This window comes from Nothobranchius furzeri, chromosome 12 (genome assembly GCF_043380555.1).
Source record: "Nothobranchius furzeri strain GRZ-AD chromosome 12, NfurGRZ-RIMD1, whole genome shotgun sequence".
NCBI classification, from domain to species: Eukaryota; Metazoa; Chordata; class Actinopteri; order Cyprinodontiformes; family Nothobranchiidae; genus Nothobranchius; species Nothobranchius furzeri.
The window spans coordinates 26777457-26793439 of record NC_091752.1 but is presented as its reverse complement, the minus strand read 5'-3'; the positions used below and the strand labels follow the sequence as shown (position 1 = coordinate 26793439).

General features: G+C 46.1%; 1 protein-coding gene across 10 annotated transcripts in view; it reads right to left on the bottom strand.

Moving 5' to 3' along the window:
* Positions 1-15983, bottom strand: part of anapc1 (anaphase promoting complex subunit 1) — an 81251-nt gene that overhangs the window by 47940 nt on the left and 17328 nt on the right. For all 10 annotated transcript variants that reach the window (XM_070542500.1, XM_054750246.2, XM_054750248.2 and 7 more), the window contains exons 21-23: positions 11673-11786; positions 11134-11300; positions 993-1084 (exon numbers count right to left, since the gene is read on the bottom strand). In XM_070542500.1, the coding sequence (XP_070398601.1) occupies positions 993-1084; positions 11134-11300; positions 11673-11786 (373 nt within the window). The remainder of the gene's footprint in view (positions 1-992; positions 1085-11133; positions 11301-11672; positions 11787-15983) is intronic.

Below are 15983 nucleotides of genomic sequence, written 5' to 3'. Positions count from 1 at the left end.
GAGCTGCGAGTGTTCCTTATATGGCATGAAGACCTGAAATATTGGACCTTGAGGAGAGAATGCTATTGTTGACATTTCATTATCTGTGTTCAGAGCTAAAGGCTCTGAGCTGATGGGATGAAGGCAGGCCAAATTAAAGGGAACACATGCAGTCTCGTGTCTTTTTGACCAGATGTTGAATGGTTAAACTCTACCTAAAAACTGACCATTGCTGGACGTTATACCCCTTTCATGAATTATGTATAATCCTTTTTAGAAATACATAAAAGTGATATGATGTGATAAAATGGAGGACATACATCTTTTTTTCAGGGCTAAGCCCACCCCTACCTCATCCAGCTCCAAGTTGAGCCTGCTCAATATTAGCCATAGTGTTAGACATTAACTTACGTACAGATGATGTCAACCACAGAGCATGTGCGAGCATTTGCAGAAGTACCAAGACTAATGCAAAGTTGATGACATTTTCTGTGGCCCAATCTTTAAAATACATGTTAGGGATGTACATATTTAACCGGGTAAAATAGTTTAGCCCGGTTAACTGCCAGGTCATGTCTTTCCGCTGTGCTGGGGTGTAATATATTTTGAGGCACCAGAGGGCAAGAGAGCGCCACTATCAAAATAACAGAAGAAGAGCTTGTCACATGATCAAATAAATTTACTCAACAGTAAAATGGTTAGGAAAGTGCCCAGAGCCTGAGTTTACAGTTACCTGAGTATTAACCGTTTAATGTCTTCAACAACCGATTAAACAAATTTGGGAAAATGTCCATCCCTAATACACGTTTATGAATAAACAGCATAAAGTGAGAATACTAATTGTAAAATTATGTGTTTTAGCTCTGTTGCCCAGCTAGAGGTGCACGTTCACAAACTCAAGTGTTGCTTTCAACCATAATCACAGAAGTAGGTGGAGGGCCTTAATCATTTTACCACCTCTAGATGGTGCCCTATGATAAAAACAACTCCAGACTTCTGCTTTAATATCTTACCATGGTCTATGGAGCAGCACTTAGAGAAACCACTCATTACCGATGGGTAGTCCCTCCAATACAGATCAACATACTCCTCCAACTGAAGGTCTCTGCAAATGTGAACAGAACAAAAAGTAAATTTAAGCATAAATGGATCAAATCCGTAGAAAATGTGGATGACAAGTTTGATTATCCAGTTAAACACTTTCATTATTGCAGGCTCGTATCTGGTAATTAACAGGCTCTGCTATAGCACACGTAGACACCAAATAGTAAAAAGTCATTAGCACTATTCCAGAAATAGTCCAACAATCCTCATCAGATTCTGTGGCATTTAACATGTAAATGAACATGAAGCAAAAGTAACCAATTAAAAATAATTACCGAGGTTTAAATCTGATTCATAATCAATACTTTATTATTCTAGAAAAGATAAATAGGTACTTTCTACAACTCAAACAAAACTATTATTTTACAATTAGAAACGGTTCTTCGAGCCTCTACATAGCATATGAAACTTTGTTGAGGCTCACAATGACCGAAGAGCCCTCATAAAAGGTCAAACAGCTCCATAAATCAGGCCTGCATTGAAATAAATGGTTCCCTTTCAGTCTATTCAATCGGTACAACGAAGGTACTATGGGACATCACGCCCTCGTGTGGCCTGGCTGAAGATACATTTAAACATGCCTGTAAGGCAAATGAAAGTGACGCTGCATGGAGGCCCCGTCCTCCACTTATGAACGGCCACGTCACTGTCATTCCTCAGTTCTTACGCTCTTCACCTTGCTGAGAACACATCTGTCAAGTAGCTGCGCTATTGAAAGATAGCTTAACCACTCACTGACTGGACTCTACTGCCTTTTGGCTAGCATTCCCGCCCACCGAGCGCTATCTTTCGTGGCTCGTCAGCTTCTCCACTTCGCTCTGCTGTGTGTCTCGCAATGAGCACCGTGTCGGACGTCGCTTCACGAAAAGCTGCTTCGCGCTCCTGTCCTCAGGGCTGTGGATTCTCTCTTCATGAGAAGGACCTACATGAAGCGTGCCCGGTTTGTCTGGGAATTCTCTACGCCAGGAGAGAGCTTGTGGACCCAGAGGCGTGTGAGTTCTGTCGCTGACTCCGCCGTCCCACGCTCGAACGGCACGTGAAGCTCCAACAACGTCTCCTGGGAGATGCTGCAGTTTCACAGCAGGACCCCATGTTTTCTCGTTCAGCCCTGGCTTCGCCCGGCTCTGACGTGGACAGCCTAGTGATCGATGTCTCTGCTGCTAGCTGGGCAGATCTGATGGAGATGGCGGACAATTTAACCGGACCAGACCTAGAGGCTTCTAAGTTTCCTCCTCTGGCAGAGGATGAAGGAGACATTTTGGACATTTGCCCCGACGGTCAGGACTTACTCGAGGACGAGGAGGTGTTCAGCTCCGGCCACTACTTCAGCCTCCGAGCTGCTAGATGACACTTCTTTTCAGACCTCAACGGCGCAGTAATGGTGGGATTGGTTAACCTCCCTCCAATGGAGCCCTCTCTCGCGGCTTACCTGGCTCCGACCTGCAATAGTGGACAAACTAATCTACCCTCCAAGCCATGCCGCTTCTCAGCTGCACAACTGGAGAAGATTTACCGTGCTCAGGCATCCACTGCCCGCATCCTCAGCTCTTCCACCATGCTCCAGACCTACCAAGCACTTTGCCTGGCAGACCTTGGAGCAAGGGTCCCACCCGACAGCCCACTGACCCCCTCATCAATGAGATACGAGTCACGTCGGACTAAATCCTGCGAGCGGCCCGAGGCATCACCCTGCTGTTGGGAAGAGGTATGGCCTCAAATGTAGTGGCTCAGAGACACTTGTGGCAGACCCTTTCTAATGTCCCCGACAGGGACAGGGCTAACTACCTGGACGAGCCTGTTTCACCCAGTGGTCTGTTTGGACAGTCCCCCGATGCTATTCAGACAAAGTTCGAGGCCTAGCGGAAACAGACTGAGGCGCTATGCTCCATCATCCCCAGGCAGGAAGGGTGGCACACGACACCTGGGTCTGACAGGCAGAACCTGAACTCTCCTCTTCCACCTCAGAGGACAGCCTCTCCAGCGGCAGCGAAGGGCTCAGTCAAGCTCAGACCTCATCTTTCCCTCCTCGCCACTCCGCCTGGAGTAAAGGCCCTCCTGGGGACTCACAGAAACACTCTGTGAGCCACAAGAAGAAACCTCAGTCGTCCTGATCCCGGGACCCACCTTGTTTGGGTTTTGGACCCTGTTGGGCTACAAAAACCCAGTTTTCCATGGTTGAAACGTACCGGTTCAGCTACGGTTCAACCCCACAGTCCAAAGAGACTTTGTTTACAGCCCCCAGGGGGCGAGAGTTGTTTTGTTTACAAAAACATGCACACAAATGTAATAAAGACTGCTGTTTGCACTCGACAATGTGTGGATGCAATGTGTCTCAACAATGCTTCTCAAATTGGCCCCATAAAGCTGCGTCAACCCGCTCCGCTGGTGAACAACGGCTCAATTTTCACATCAAATCCTGTCTGCAATCGGCCTCTGTGGGAGCGGGAAAAGCTGTGTTCTCCCGCTCTGCTGGAGAACAGCAGCTTTCCTCCGGTGGCAGACATGATGTTCAGAGTCTCCCGTTCCGCTAGAGGGCAGCAGCTCCCCCACCAGGGTGCTGAACAGTTGCCTCGCGGCAAAACTTTCCCTCTGGTGAGCATGTGCAGTGTCCCCCTGGGTCGAGCGCACGGTTGCCATGGGTTACCGACTGCAGTTCCTGGTCAAACCACCCGTGTTTACCTCTGTTGTACAGACGTGTAAATACTGACGCTGTGGTCGTGTTATGGGAGGAAATTCACTCTACTGTTGAAAGGAGCCATTCAAGCGGTCCCTGTTGAGGACACAAACCAAGGTTGGTAGAGCCGCTACTTTGTTGTCCCAAAAAAGGGGGGCGGACTTCGCCCTATTTTGGACCTGCGTGTGTTAAACAAGTATCTGCACACATACAGGTCAAAATGCTAACACTCAAACAGCTACTGGATACAGTCAGTCCCGGAGATTGGTTTACTATGATCGATCTCACAGATGCTTATTTCTATGTGGGAATCCACCCCGATCACAGGCGGTTCCTGCTCTTTGCTTTCGAAGGGAAGGCCTACGAGTACACGGTTCTGCCTTTTGGGTTAGCTCTAGCTCCCCACACCTTTTCAAAATGTGTGGAAGGCGCACTAGCCCCCCTCGGAGGAGGGCATCCGGATCCTCGCTTACCTGGACGACTGGGCTCTAGTAGCGAGTTCCCAAACACAGGCAGAAGCTCACACTGCACGGGTACTTTCTCACATTCAAGCCCTGGGGTTTTCCGTGAACTACAGAAAGAGTTCTCTAGTTCCGAGTCAAGCCTGGTTTATGCTTCTCCGTCAGCTCCGCAAGGGACAGACACGTACAGATTGACGGAAGCGTTTTGCTCTCACACTTCTCCGTCTCCTGGAGAGTGTTGCAAAGCAATTGCCCGGCAGGACAACAGAGGGCGTAGCGCTGTTCTGTGGTATCCTGTCATGTATCGGTCCAAGATCGTGTGTTTATATTGTGTTTTTTGTGTATATAAGAGACTTTTAACACGGACATATTTGTCTCTCATTCTCCCACCGCTTCATGCGCTCCCCACCTCTAAACCCACGTTCCCTGTCATTTCCGTCCACAAATTAAATGCTTGCTGCACATCTTTTCACTCCTCCAGTCACGGGAGGATGAAACGTTCATATTTTTAGAGTTTTTTCGCTAGGTATTCTTCAAGCTTCTCCGTGTCTGCCGCTAGTTATCCTCGGCTCTCTTTGCATTGGCGGCGCTGTAAACAACAGCGGCGTCCTGACCAATCACAAGCTTGCGTAATCCGTCTCGTTCGACGGATGTTTAAAAAAGTGGGCTCGACTCCATACGTAGTTGCGTGCCTGCCGAAGCCCTACGCAAGGACGGATAATGGCGTTGCGTGTCTCCACACTGATGCAGACGGAGAAGCATAAATCCGGCTTCAGAGTTTCTCCTTCCTTGGGCTGGAAATTTGCTCTCGGTCAAGCAGAGCGCATCTCTCGGACCAGCGAATAGCCGCGCTACGCAGTTGCTTAGCGCGCTTTCAGCTGGGAGCCAGACTGACACTCCGCACAGCTCTACAGCTGCTGGGGATGATGGCTTCCTCCATAGCTGTGATGCCTCTCGGACTGTTAAAAATGTGACATTTCCAGCGTTGGGTCCGCTCTCATCATCCCCATCCTTCACGTCATCTCCGCCGGAGGTTGATGGTAACCAGAGCCTGCACAGTAGCTCTCCTCCCTTGGTGAGAACCAGGGCTGTTCTACCAGGGTTCCCCTATCGGGAGGGTGTCAGAATGCATTGTGGTGACCACAGACGCTTCCCTCAGAGGCTGGGGGCTCTGTGTGGGGTTTAGCTGTGAGGGGGGTATGGTCCTCAACCCAGTCAATGTTCCATATCAACTTTCTGGAACTGTTAACAGTGTTTCTGGCCCTGAAACACTTCAGTCATCACCTGAGAGGACAACATGTGCTGGTGCACACAGACAACACAACTGTGGTGTCATATGTAAACAGACAGGGAGGAACACACTCTCTTCCTCCACTGAATCTGACCCACACATTGCTGTACTGGTGCAATCTGAATCTGCTGTCTCTCAGAGTAGCTTATGTCCCCGGGTACCTCAACCACGGAGCAGACTTGTTCTCTAGGGGCAGACCTCTGTCAAAGGAATGGAGGCTCCACCCCAAGGTGGTGTCCCAGATTTGGCTGAGGTTCGGCAGGGCAGTAGTGGATCTGTTTGCATCAAGCGCAAACGCACTGTCCCCTGTTCTTTTCCCTGATCGATCAGACTGCTCTAACGGGATCGGATGCTCTGGCGCACCCTTGGCCCACCGTTCTCCTCTACGCTTTTCCGCCGGTGGATCTGATTTCAGCAGTACTGGAGAGAGTGCGCATGTTGAGCACGTCTCTGATTTTGGTGGCCCCTCTGTGGCACACAAAGCCTTGGTACCCGGGGATCATCAGTCTGATAGCCACCCCATGGAAGCTCCCCATCAGACAGGACCTTCTGTCTCAGGCTCAAGGGGAAGTGCTGCACCCTCACCCACATCAGTGGAAGCGACAGGCCTACCTACTGAAAGGTCCAACCTGTTAGCTAAAGGTCTTCCCCCGGCTGTGGTGAATACTATTCAGAGCTCAAGAGCATGCTCTACAAGGGGTTTATATGCCTATAAGTGGAAGGCTTTTGAAGTGTGGTGTGTCTGAGCAGGTCAGTAGTTCCCTTATAGAGCTCCATTGTGGACATTCTGTCTGTGACGTCACGAAACATCGTTTCTACAGGATCTGCTGGACAAGGGCTTGTCATTCTCCACTTTAAAGGTCTACCTGGCAGCCATTTCGGCTTGCCATGAATCTTTTAATGACGTTTCTCCTGGCGCTCACCATTTAGCCGTTCGGTTCATGAAAGGGGTTCGCAGACTGAGACCTGTTATTAGATAGTCTGTCCCTTCTTGGGACCTCGCTTTGGTGCTGGAGGCCCTGTGTGGTCCCCCATTTGAGCCTATTGAATCAATCAGTATGAAGCTTCTGTCTTATAAGACAGCTCTGCTCTTAGCCCTTGTATCGGCTAAAAGGGTGGGAGAACTTCATGCTCTTTCAGTTCATCCTTCCTGTCTGAAAATGTCATCAGATGAAGCTAGGGTCACTCTGCATCCGAATGCTGCGTATTTGCCTAAGGTCATCCCGCTCAACTACGGTTCCATGACTATAGAGCTTTCGGGCTTCAGTAGTCCTCCATTTGCCTCTGAGGAGCAGAGGAGACTGTATTGTCTGTGCCCGGTTCGTGCTCTGTAGGCTTATATCAGAAAAACAGACCAACTGTTTTGTGCTTTGCCAAACCCTCCATGGGTAAAGCTTTGTCAAAGCAAAGACTTTCTCATTGGACTGTGGAGGCCATTTCCCTGTGGTTACAGTGTCACTGGCTCCCAGCTGCCCCTAGGGGTCAGGGAACACTCTACTAGAGGTGCGGCTGCTTCTTGGGCGCTGTTTAAGGGTGTTTCAGCCTTAAACAGCACCCAGACGTAAGCCTTTGCAAGAGGATTCAGGTAGATGGGAGCCGTACCATCTCGGACTTTGTATGTTTATGTTAGCTATTTGAATTTGATGCGTACTGCTAGTGGTAGCCAGTGGAGCTCAGTGAAAAGAGGGGTGACGTGTGCTCTTTTTGGCTGATTGAAGACCAGATGCGCCGCTGCATTCTGGACCATTTGAAGAGGTCTCACAGTACAGCCTGGAAGACCAGTTAGAAGGGCATTGCAGTAATCGAGGTGGGAGAGGACAGTAGATTGCACCAGGAGCTGGGTGGCATGTTGTGTTAGGTATGGTCTGATCTTTCGTATGTTATACAGCACAAAGCGGCATGAACGAGATACAGAGGCAACATGATCTTTAAAGGTCAGGTGTTCATCAATCACAAAGCCCAGATATCAAACTGCCTTTGAAGGAGCCAGAGATAGGAAGTCATTTTGGATTGAGATGTTGTGCTGTATGGATGGTTTTGCTGGGATGACAAGTAGTTCAGTTTTAGAGAGGTTGAGTTGGAGATGGAGGGATTTCATCCATTTCGATATGTCAGAGAGACAGTTTGATAATAGTGCAGAGACAGTGTGGTCACCTGGTGGAAATGACAGATAGAGCTGGGTGTCGTCTGCATAGCAGTGGTAGGAGAAGCCATGTGATCGAATGATCTCACCCAGTGAGGTGGTGTATATGGCAAAGAGAAGAGTTCCTAGTACAGAGACCTGGGGGACTCCTGTGGCAAGTAGGGGTTGTATGAACTAGTCGACCTCACTGCTCTGTAGTGACTTTTTATGCTTGTCGTCTACTAGTCGCTGTCACGTGATAATGAACGGCAAGATACAGTCCTCGGAAACGACAGCAGGTGACGAGCTCCTGCCCGTCGGGAGGAGACGCGCTAAGCCAGAGCGTTGGTATCTGACACCCGCCGTAAAACGGACATTTGACCAAATTGTGACCTTTACCCTATTACAATTTAACCTTCCCCTCACCCCCATCCTAAACTTACCCAGCTTGCGCATGCAAAACTCTGATTGTTGACGCGCTCCAGACATCTGCGTCCTGAGCACGGCCACAGTAACGTTATCAAATAAGGTGCCGCCACCTCAAAAACAAATTTAACACGCGATCGTTCATGTCGGCTCATATCCTTTTATGTTCTGTCTTTTAATTGTGCCTGATGCGTTTCGCTGCTGTGGAGCGGGGCGCATCACCTTGTCCTCCGGTGACGCACCTCACCGGTGCGGCCGGCACGCACCACGCTGTTTTTGCGGTCGGTAGATCTTTTTTAACTGCAATTCAAAGGTAACTCATAAGGTGAATATATATGAAGCCATGTAGCAGTTTTTCGTTAGGATTGAGAGGAGATGCAGGAAGATAATAAACAGACAAGACAGAAAAATAGTCAAATAAAAACAAGTTAGTTTTTGTACCTGGTGGTTGCAACAAGACACCACTGAAGGTAATCAGAAGTGAGGAACAGAAAATGAAATAATTATTTTAATGTTTAGAGCAGCAGGAACTCTGAGAGAATGCAGGCGCACGATTGAGTTTGTGGCCGCTGCGCAGGAGGAGGGGGGAGAGGGCTGAAGCAGAAACTACCATTGTTAAAAAAAGTGTTTAACTTTGAAAATGTGGGCGCAATTTTAATTGTCAAAGAAAACTCCAGCGAACCAACCGACCACCCCCGCGCCGCTTCAGGTGTATGACGTCATCAACGCCTAGTCAAAGTCGACTCAATTTTCATTAATTGACAGTTGACTTTTAAAAAAAATTAAGTCATGCAGCCCCTAGTGGCAAGATTGTACACGGTAGAGGATTGTCCAAGCCAAGAAACACTGAATGATCATCCTGTGAGGTACGGTTCAAACCAGGCGTATGCTTTCTCTGTGATGCCCATGCTAGAGAGTGTGGACAAAAGGAAGCCATGGTTGACAGTGTCAAATGCAGCCGATAAGTCGAGCAGGATAAGCACTAAGGATTTGGCAATCGCTCTAGCTTCTTTTAAGGATTCCTTCTCTGCTAACAGAGCAGTTTCAGTGGAGTGGCCCTTTTTGAACCCAGATTGGTACAGGTCAAGCAGACAGTTTTGTGAGAGGTATTCTGTGATCTGCTTGAAAGCCACCCTTTCAATGATTTGGGACAGAAAAGGGAGGAGAGAGATAGGTCGGTAGTTCACATGATTTGGAGGAAGAGATGGGTTTTTTTTTAGTAGCGGTTTAACCTGAGCATGCTTGAGAGAGGTGGGAAATGTACCGGATGTCAGTGAAGCGTTGATCACATGTGTGACTGCTGCGGCTACTGTAGGAGCAATAGCTGGGAGCAGCTTAGTCGGAATGGGGTCGAGTGGGCATGTAGTAGGGCGGCTGCACGTGAGAAGCTTGGACACTCAGTGAGAGGGGAAAAAGAGGAAAATGAAGCAGTGGGGCTTGAGATGGTTGGGCTAGAAGGAGTTTGTGGTAGCGAATGTTCAGGAGTGGCCAGTTGAGTAAACTGTTTGCTTATAGCTGCCACTTTGTCAGTGAAGAATGAGGCAAAGGTGTCAGCTGATAGATTGTTGGTAGGAGGTGGAGACGGAGGGTTGAGCAGAGTTTTGAATGTCGAAAATAGCTTCTGAGAGTCAGTAGAGCTGAGAATTTTGTCAGTGTAGAAAGCTTTCTTTGCATCAGTGATGCTGGCAGAGAATGAGGACAGTAATTCATGAAATTTCAATTGATCACCAGGATATTTTGTTTTGCGCCATTTCCGTTCCACAGCTCTAAGAATGGTGCGTAGAGACCGGAGGGTATCATTTAGCCAAGGGTGCGACTGAGAGTGTCTAGCAGGTCTAGTGGCTAAAGGGCACAAGTTGTTAAGACAAGAGCAGAGTGTGGAGCAGAGTGGCTCGGTAGCATCATTCACTTCATAAGCAGAGAATGTGCTGGGAGATGGAAGAGTGGAGGCAACAAGAGAGGAGAAGTGGTTGGGTGCCAGATTGCGGAGGTTGTGGCGGAATGAGACCATTGGGGAGGAAGCAGTGGACCTCCCTTGGAGAGTCGTGCTGAAATGGATGAAGTAATGATCGGAAAGATGCAGCGTTGTGACAGAGTGTGTCTATGGCACAGTTTCTGGTGAAAATGAGGTCAAGTGCTTTTCCAGCTTTGTGAGTTGGAGGACTTTCTACTAGTTTTAGATCAAATGATGACATTAGTGACAGGAAGCCTGACGAGCTGGGATTGTCCAGGTGAATATTCATGTCTCCAAGGACCATTGTGGGACAGGAAAGGAGGAGAGCAGGGTGTCGAGTTCATCAAGAAAGTCTACGAGTTGACATGGTTGGTGATATACGACAACCAAAAATAATTTTTTCGGTACAGTTACCTGGTTGGCATGGTATTCAAAGGAGTTGTATTTAGTGATGGGTAGCAACTGACTGTATATCCATTTGTTGGAAATTAACATGCCCGTTCCACCACCTCGGCCAGATGCACGAGAAGTGTGGAAGAAACTGTGGTTAATTGAGAGAGCAGATGGGGTAGCATTGTCACATGGTTTGATCCAGGTCTTGGTGAGAGGAGCAGGTCGGAGAAGACGCAGGCTTTTGTTATGCTACATTATACACCCAAAGCTGCTCAACAAGGTAAACGTGGCTTTACGTTCTAGTACCCAGTAAAGTTTAGATAGTTAGAAAAAGAAAGGGTAAAAAAAGTGCCATACTTAAGCACAACCCACGTACTAACAGTACAGGCCAATTACTATGAAGAGCGCTTCACTCTCCCACTCCACCTATTGTCTGTTCATCATGGTCACCAACAACAGCAGCCACTTGACAATCTGTTAAAGTTTATTCCTCAGCACACATCACTGAAGCACCTGGATTAAAAACAAACTTTCACTAAAAACAATAAGCCGCATTCCCGCTTTCCTTCTCATAGTGAAAGTTCAATGCGATTTATGAAAAATTCAACAGGTTGTTGGTTATTGTGATATTTGACAGAGGTGTCATTTCTCATTGAGTATAAAAAGGGACAGTTTGTTCTGTCCTTGAACAAAGCTAATGTCTATAAGGTACAATGTTGTGATGGGTACCTGGCCAGCTGTTGAAGGACACACACCAGGGATGAAGCTTTAGCTCTGTGCAGCTCGTCCAGCTGCAGCTCCTGATACAACAGGTGGAGAACGTAGAACAGGGCGGGAATGTGAGGGAACAAAGGAGCTGAACTCTCCAGCTTCAGAGAGGAACCGGGGGAAGATGCCTGGTGTACAGGAAGAACAAGGAGAGAAATACTTTCTTTGCAAAATAGTTAACTTTCTTTAATTTTTAAAAAATATAAAAATCTTAATTTTATTTTAAACCATTTATTTATTTATTGAGAGTACAAATACTGAATGAAAGTCATTGTATAAAGTATTAAACAATTATTGCTCATAATTACTCTTCATTTTATTAAAATTAACAGACTAAATAACAGTTTTATGATGTAATACAGTTGAACTATAGTTGTGTTTATTATCCTAAAGCAGAATGGAAGAGACATCCTGAAATGTTTGCATTCATAAGGATAAAACATAAGTCTCTAAATGTTACAACATGCCAAAAAAAGCAGTAAACAGCGTGCGATACGCACAGAAGACAAGTCCCCCATTTCTGTGGCAACAATATCACTGGATTCCACTGAAGCACAGACAGGCTGGGAAATTATCTGTCGATGGTAACGAGATGCCAACAAGTAGTCCCAATCCTGCAGAGAGAGGGGATAGATGAAAGCCAAGTTTTAAAAAGGATTAAAAGGTGACAAAACACAACCAAAAATAAATATTACAAATAAAATGATTACACACAGTTATAAGAGGATGACTAATGGTTAATGGAAGTAATTATGTCGACATATTAAAGGAAAAACACCAACTCAGGTTGAACTGATCAAGACCTGACTTCATTGACTGTCCCAGCAGTGAGCCCTGAGAGTTAACCAGCAACATAAATGGTCTGCTTTTGTTTATTTTTTTATAGGTCTGAAATATTCAAACAAAGCAATGGCTCTCAGCGACTACAATGAACTACATGGTAGCTTAACTCAAATCTGACTCAAGTTTCCGCAGCAAAGTGAGCCTCCAGCTGATTGACATTTTCCAGCCATGCTTGCTTTTATAGGAGCATACACAAACACAGATTACTTGGTAAATTGCCTTTAATTAGAGGCATTTTAAAGACAATTCTACAAGGGTGTTTCGTGGATTAAGGCCTAGTTTTAATGTTTAAATTAAAGAGCAAGTCACAGATAGTAAAGAGTGCAGCATAAATTAACACATACAAAAGTAAAAATAAATGTGAATGAATTTAAGATGGGGTGCATGGATTTGAAGTAACTTAAAAATGCTTAAATGTGACAATCTGTTCTATGATCTAAAGTAAGTCATCTTTTACTACCGTAAATCCTCTAATACAGGCCCGGGCTTGTATTTGACTCAAGCTCATCAAGCTCCAGGCCTTTATTGGAAGGAGGACCAGAATTAGAGGCAGGCCTCCATTTCTATTTGAGCAAAATGAACTAATGGTTCGCTGGAGTTTTTGACAATTAAAATTGCGCCCACATTTTCAAAGTTAAACACATTTCTTTTAACAATGGTAGTTTCTGCTTCAGCCCTCTCCCCCCCTCCCCCTGCGCAGCGGCCGCAAACTCACTGATGCGCCTGCAGCCTCTCGGAGTTCCTGCTGCTCTAAACATTAAAATAATTATTTCATTTTCTGTTCCTCACTTCTGATTACCTTCAATGGTGTCTGTTTGTTGCAACCAGCAGGTACAAAAAATAACTTGTTTTATTTGACTATTTTTCTGTCCTGTCTCTGTTTATTATCTTCCTGCATCTCCTCTCAATCCTAAAGAGAAACTGCTACCTGGGTTCATATATATTCACCGTATGAGTTACCTTTGAACTGCAGTTCTAAAAGATCTACCGACCGCAAAAACAGCGGAGTGCTCGCTGCTTGCCGGCCGCATCAGTGATCAGTGCGTCGGAGGACAAGGTGATGCGCGCAGCGCCCCGCTCCACAGCATGCAGCGAAATGCATCAGGCGCAAATAAAAGACAGAACACATTAAAGGAAATGAAACGACATGAACGATCGCGTGTTAAATTAGTTTTTGAGGTGGCGACACCTGATTTGATTATGTTACTGTGGCCGTGCTCAGGACGCAGATCTACCGACTGCAAAAACAGCAGAGTGCTCGCTGCTTGGCGGCCGCATCAGTGATTGGTGTGTCACCGGAGGACAAGGTGATGCGCCCCGCTCCACAGCAGCAAAACACATCAGGCGCAAATAAAGGACAGAAAACATTAAAGGAAATGAACCGACATGAACGATCGCGTGTCAGTACTGACGCTCTGACACAGCGCGTTGCCCCCTTGAGCGTAGGAGCTTGTCACCTGCTGACAGAAGGCTGCTGTCTTTTCCGAGGGCTGCATCTTGCCGGTCATTATCACGTGACAGCGACTACTCGATGACAGGCATAGAAAGTCACTATAGTGAAGTCGACTAGTTCATACAACCCCTATTGCTCCCCAGTGTTCTGCAGCGCATGTTCTCTTTGAACTTGATATCAAATTTTCGCCTCCTCTTCGTCTCCGCACGGTTAAAGTTACCCTCGTGGTCTATCACTGGCAAATCAAAAGTGAGACGGATGACACAACCGCCCCCGTACTTGCTTGTTACCACATTCCACCCGGCCACAATAAGAGACCGGCCATTATTCACCTCCGCCGACTCCGGCACCGGCCAAAATATGAGACCCGGCCGTTAATTGAATACAGGCCTGTATTAGAGGATTTACGGTATTTAGATTTCTCCTAAGTCCCTCCTCTGGCCTCCACAGCAAAATGAATCATTTACATGAGCCTAAAGCGTTGACCAATAGGGTTGCGGATCCACAAGAGGGAGCTGTCAATCAACAAGAACGCACCTCTGTTCCCAGCATTTACAGTGGGGGGACGCCAGAAAAAAGGTTTCTAGTGAAGCAAACACAACAAGTACTGAAGTTGCCTAGTTGTCAATTGCCATCTAATTCTGAAAGAAGATTTTGGGAGTCTTCTGCAAAACTCCTCCCGAGACGTTCACAAAAGTAAAATGGACACAAGAGACAATTGTAAAGGATGGACAAGAGCTTTGTGATCTACAAACTTGATGAAGAGTTGAAAAAAGTTTCTTCAGGATGGATAAATACTAAGTCATACGAAAAATACTTAAATACCAAGTAATGTATTGTATTGTATAAATATATATATATTTTTTATATATAAATAAATAATAGTGGAGATCATTTTGCATGCTGCGTTGGCTTCAGGCTAACATGGTGCTAGCTTGAATGCTAACTCTACCTGTATTGATTTAATATCAGTCAGTAAACTTCAAGCTTCCAGGGAAAGAAGAGGGAAGGGAATGAAAAGGGATGTTGTGGGAAATTTGGTCTTTGATGCCTTTTTTAACTGAAATGATTAAAAGTTTATTTTGTTTTACGTTATATAACAGGCCAGCTGACTGTTGTGACTGCAATTCACTACTCAGGTTATATACCGGTTTAAAATAAATATTTATTCACTTAGCATTATCATTTTTGTTTTCTTCTTCACAACACCTGTTTACATCCCACTGTGCAGCATAAATCCCATCACAGAAATGTGTTGATTTAACTCCCATAAATGTGATATGTCATTAACCCTCCCACTGTCCTAATGGGTGTGACCACATGAGGAAAGCTGACCATTGAGCAGGGTTGATGGTTTATCCCTTGGGTCCATGTGGCAAGGGTGAGGAATGAACACCACCTCACCCCTGCCACGTGAACCTCAAGTAATAAACCATCAATCCTGCTCAATGGCCAACTTTTCTCGTGGGGTTACCCATAAAGACAGTGGGAGGGTTAAAAGGCGTAATATGCGAGAATGACATCCTGTGGTCAAATTTGAGTTCTAAGCAAAATATTACTTTGTCACTGCCCTTCTGTGAGTGTCATGGCTGTTGGCAGTTATGGATCGGAACCAGAAGATTCTAGATGACAAGCAAAGACGAGTCATACACGGTAAGTTGATTAGTAGATAAATACATTATATGTGGTGCTAGCACTCTTGGGTGACTGACTCATTTTTCACTTCACACACACACTTCACTATAATACTGAATTGTTCGTGATTAAAAAGTAGCTTAAGATATTTTTAGAGCTGACTATTTGCTTCTACTTCACCGTTAGCATTGTTAGCTCAACATTAGCCTCTAGCCTTCTTTAGCCAATATTTGAGTAAAACAAAAGGATCTTTAACCTCCTTTATAAAACAATGCTGCCAATTTGCAGCAAAACTGAGCTGGCATCAGAGAGCTTTAGTTTGTTTATAAGTGGTCAGACTGTGGCAGTAATGTGGCACAATCACGTCCTTTTTACAAAAGAATGCACAATGGCGGTATAAAGGGGGTATGGGGGCGTTCTCTGTGCTGTCACAAACTTCCTTTTAGCTTGGACATAACGCGTTTCATTGTGATTAAAGCTGCGCTCCTTATGTTTTTTTTCAACAGCCACTCCTAAAGTTGTCGGTCCTCCAATGTCCCTGTTCAGTCTCAGGTGATCTGAGCTTCAGCTCTAACAGAGAAAAGCTCCTGGAGCTCTGCATTGCTCCAGTTTACCATCTCGGCTGATTCTGTTTACAAAAGCGAAACATACGATCCGTGTTTACTTTTATTTATTAATGTAGTTGCCGACTTAAGCTTGGCATTACTTACTTACGTGACCATGGCACCTCCCTCTGTTGCGCCAAGGCGTAATATGCATTCACGAGTCAGGCTTTGCGGCAACGCTACTACCAAGCATGCAGCATGAATGACGCAATAGTTCTGCATCGCCATGCTGCCACGGCTTTCATAAGGCACACGGTGGCAGCAGTATTACACTG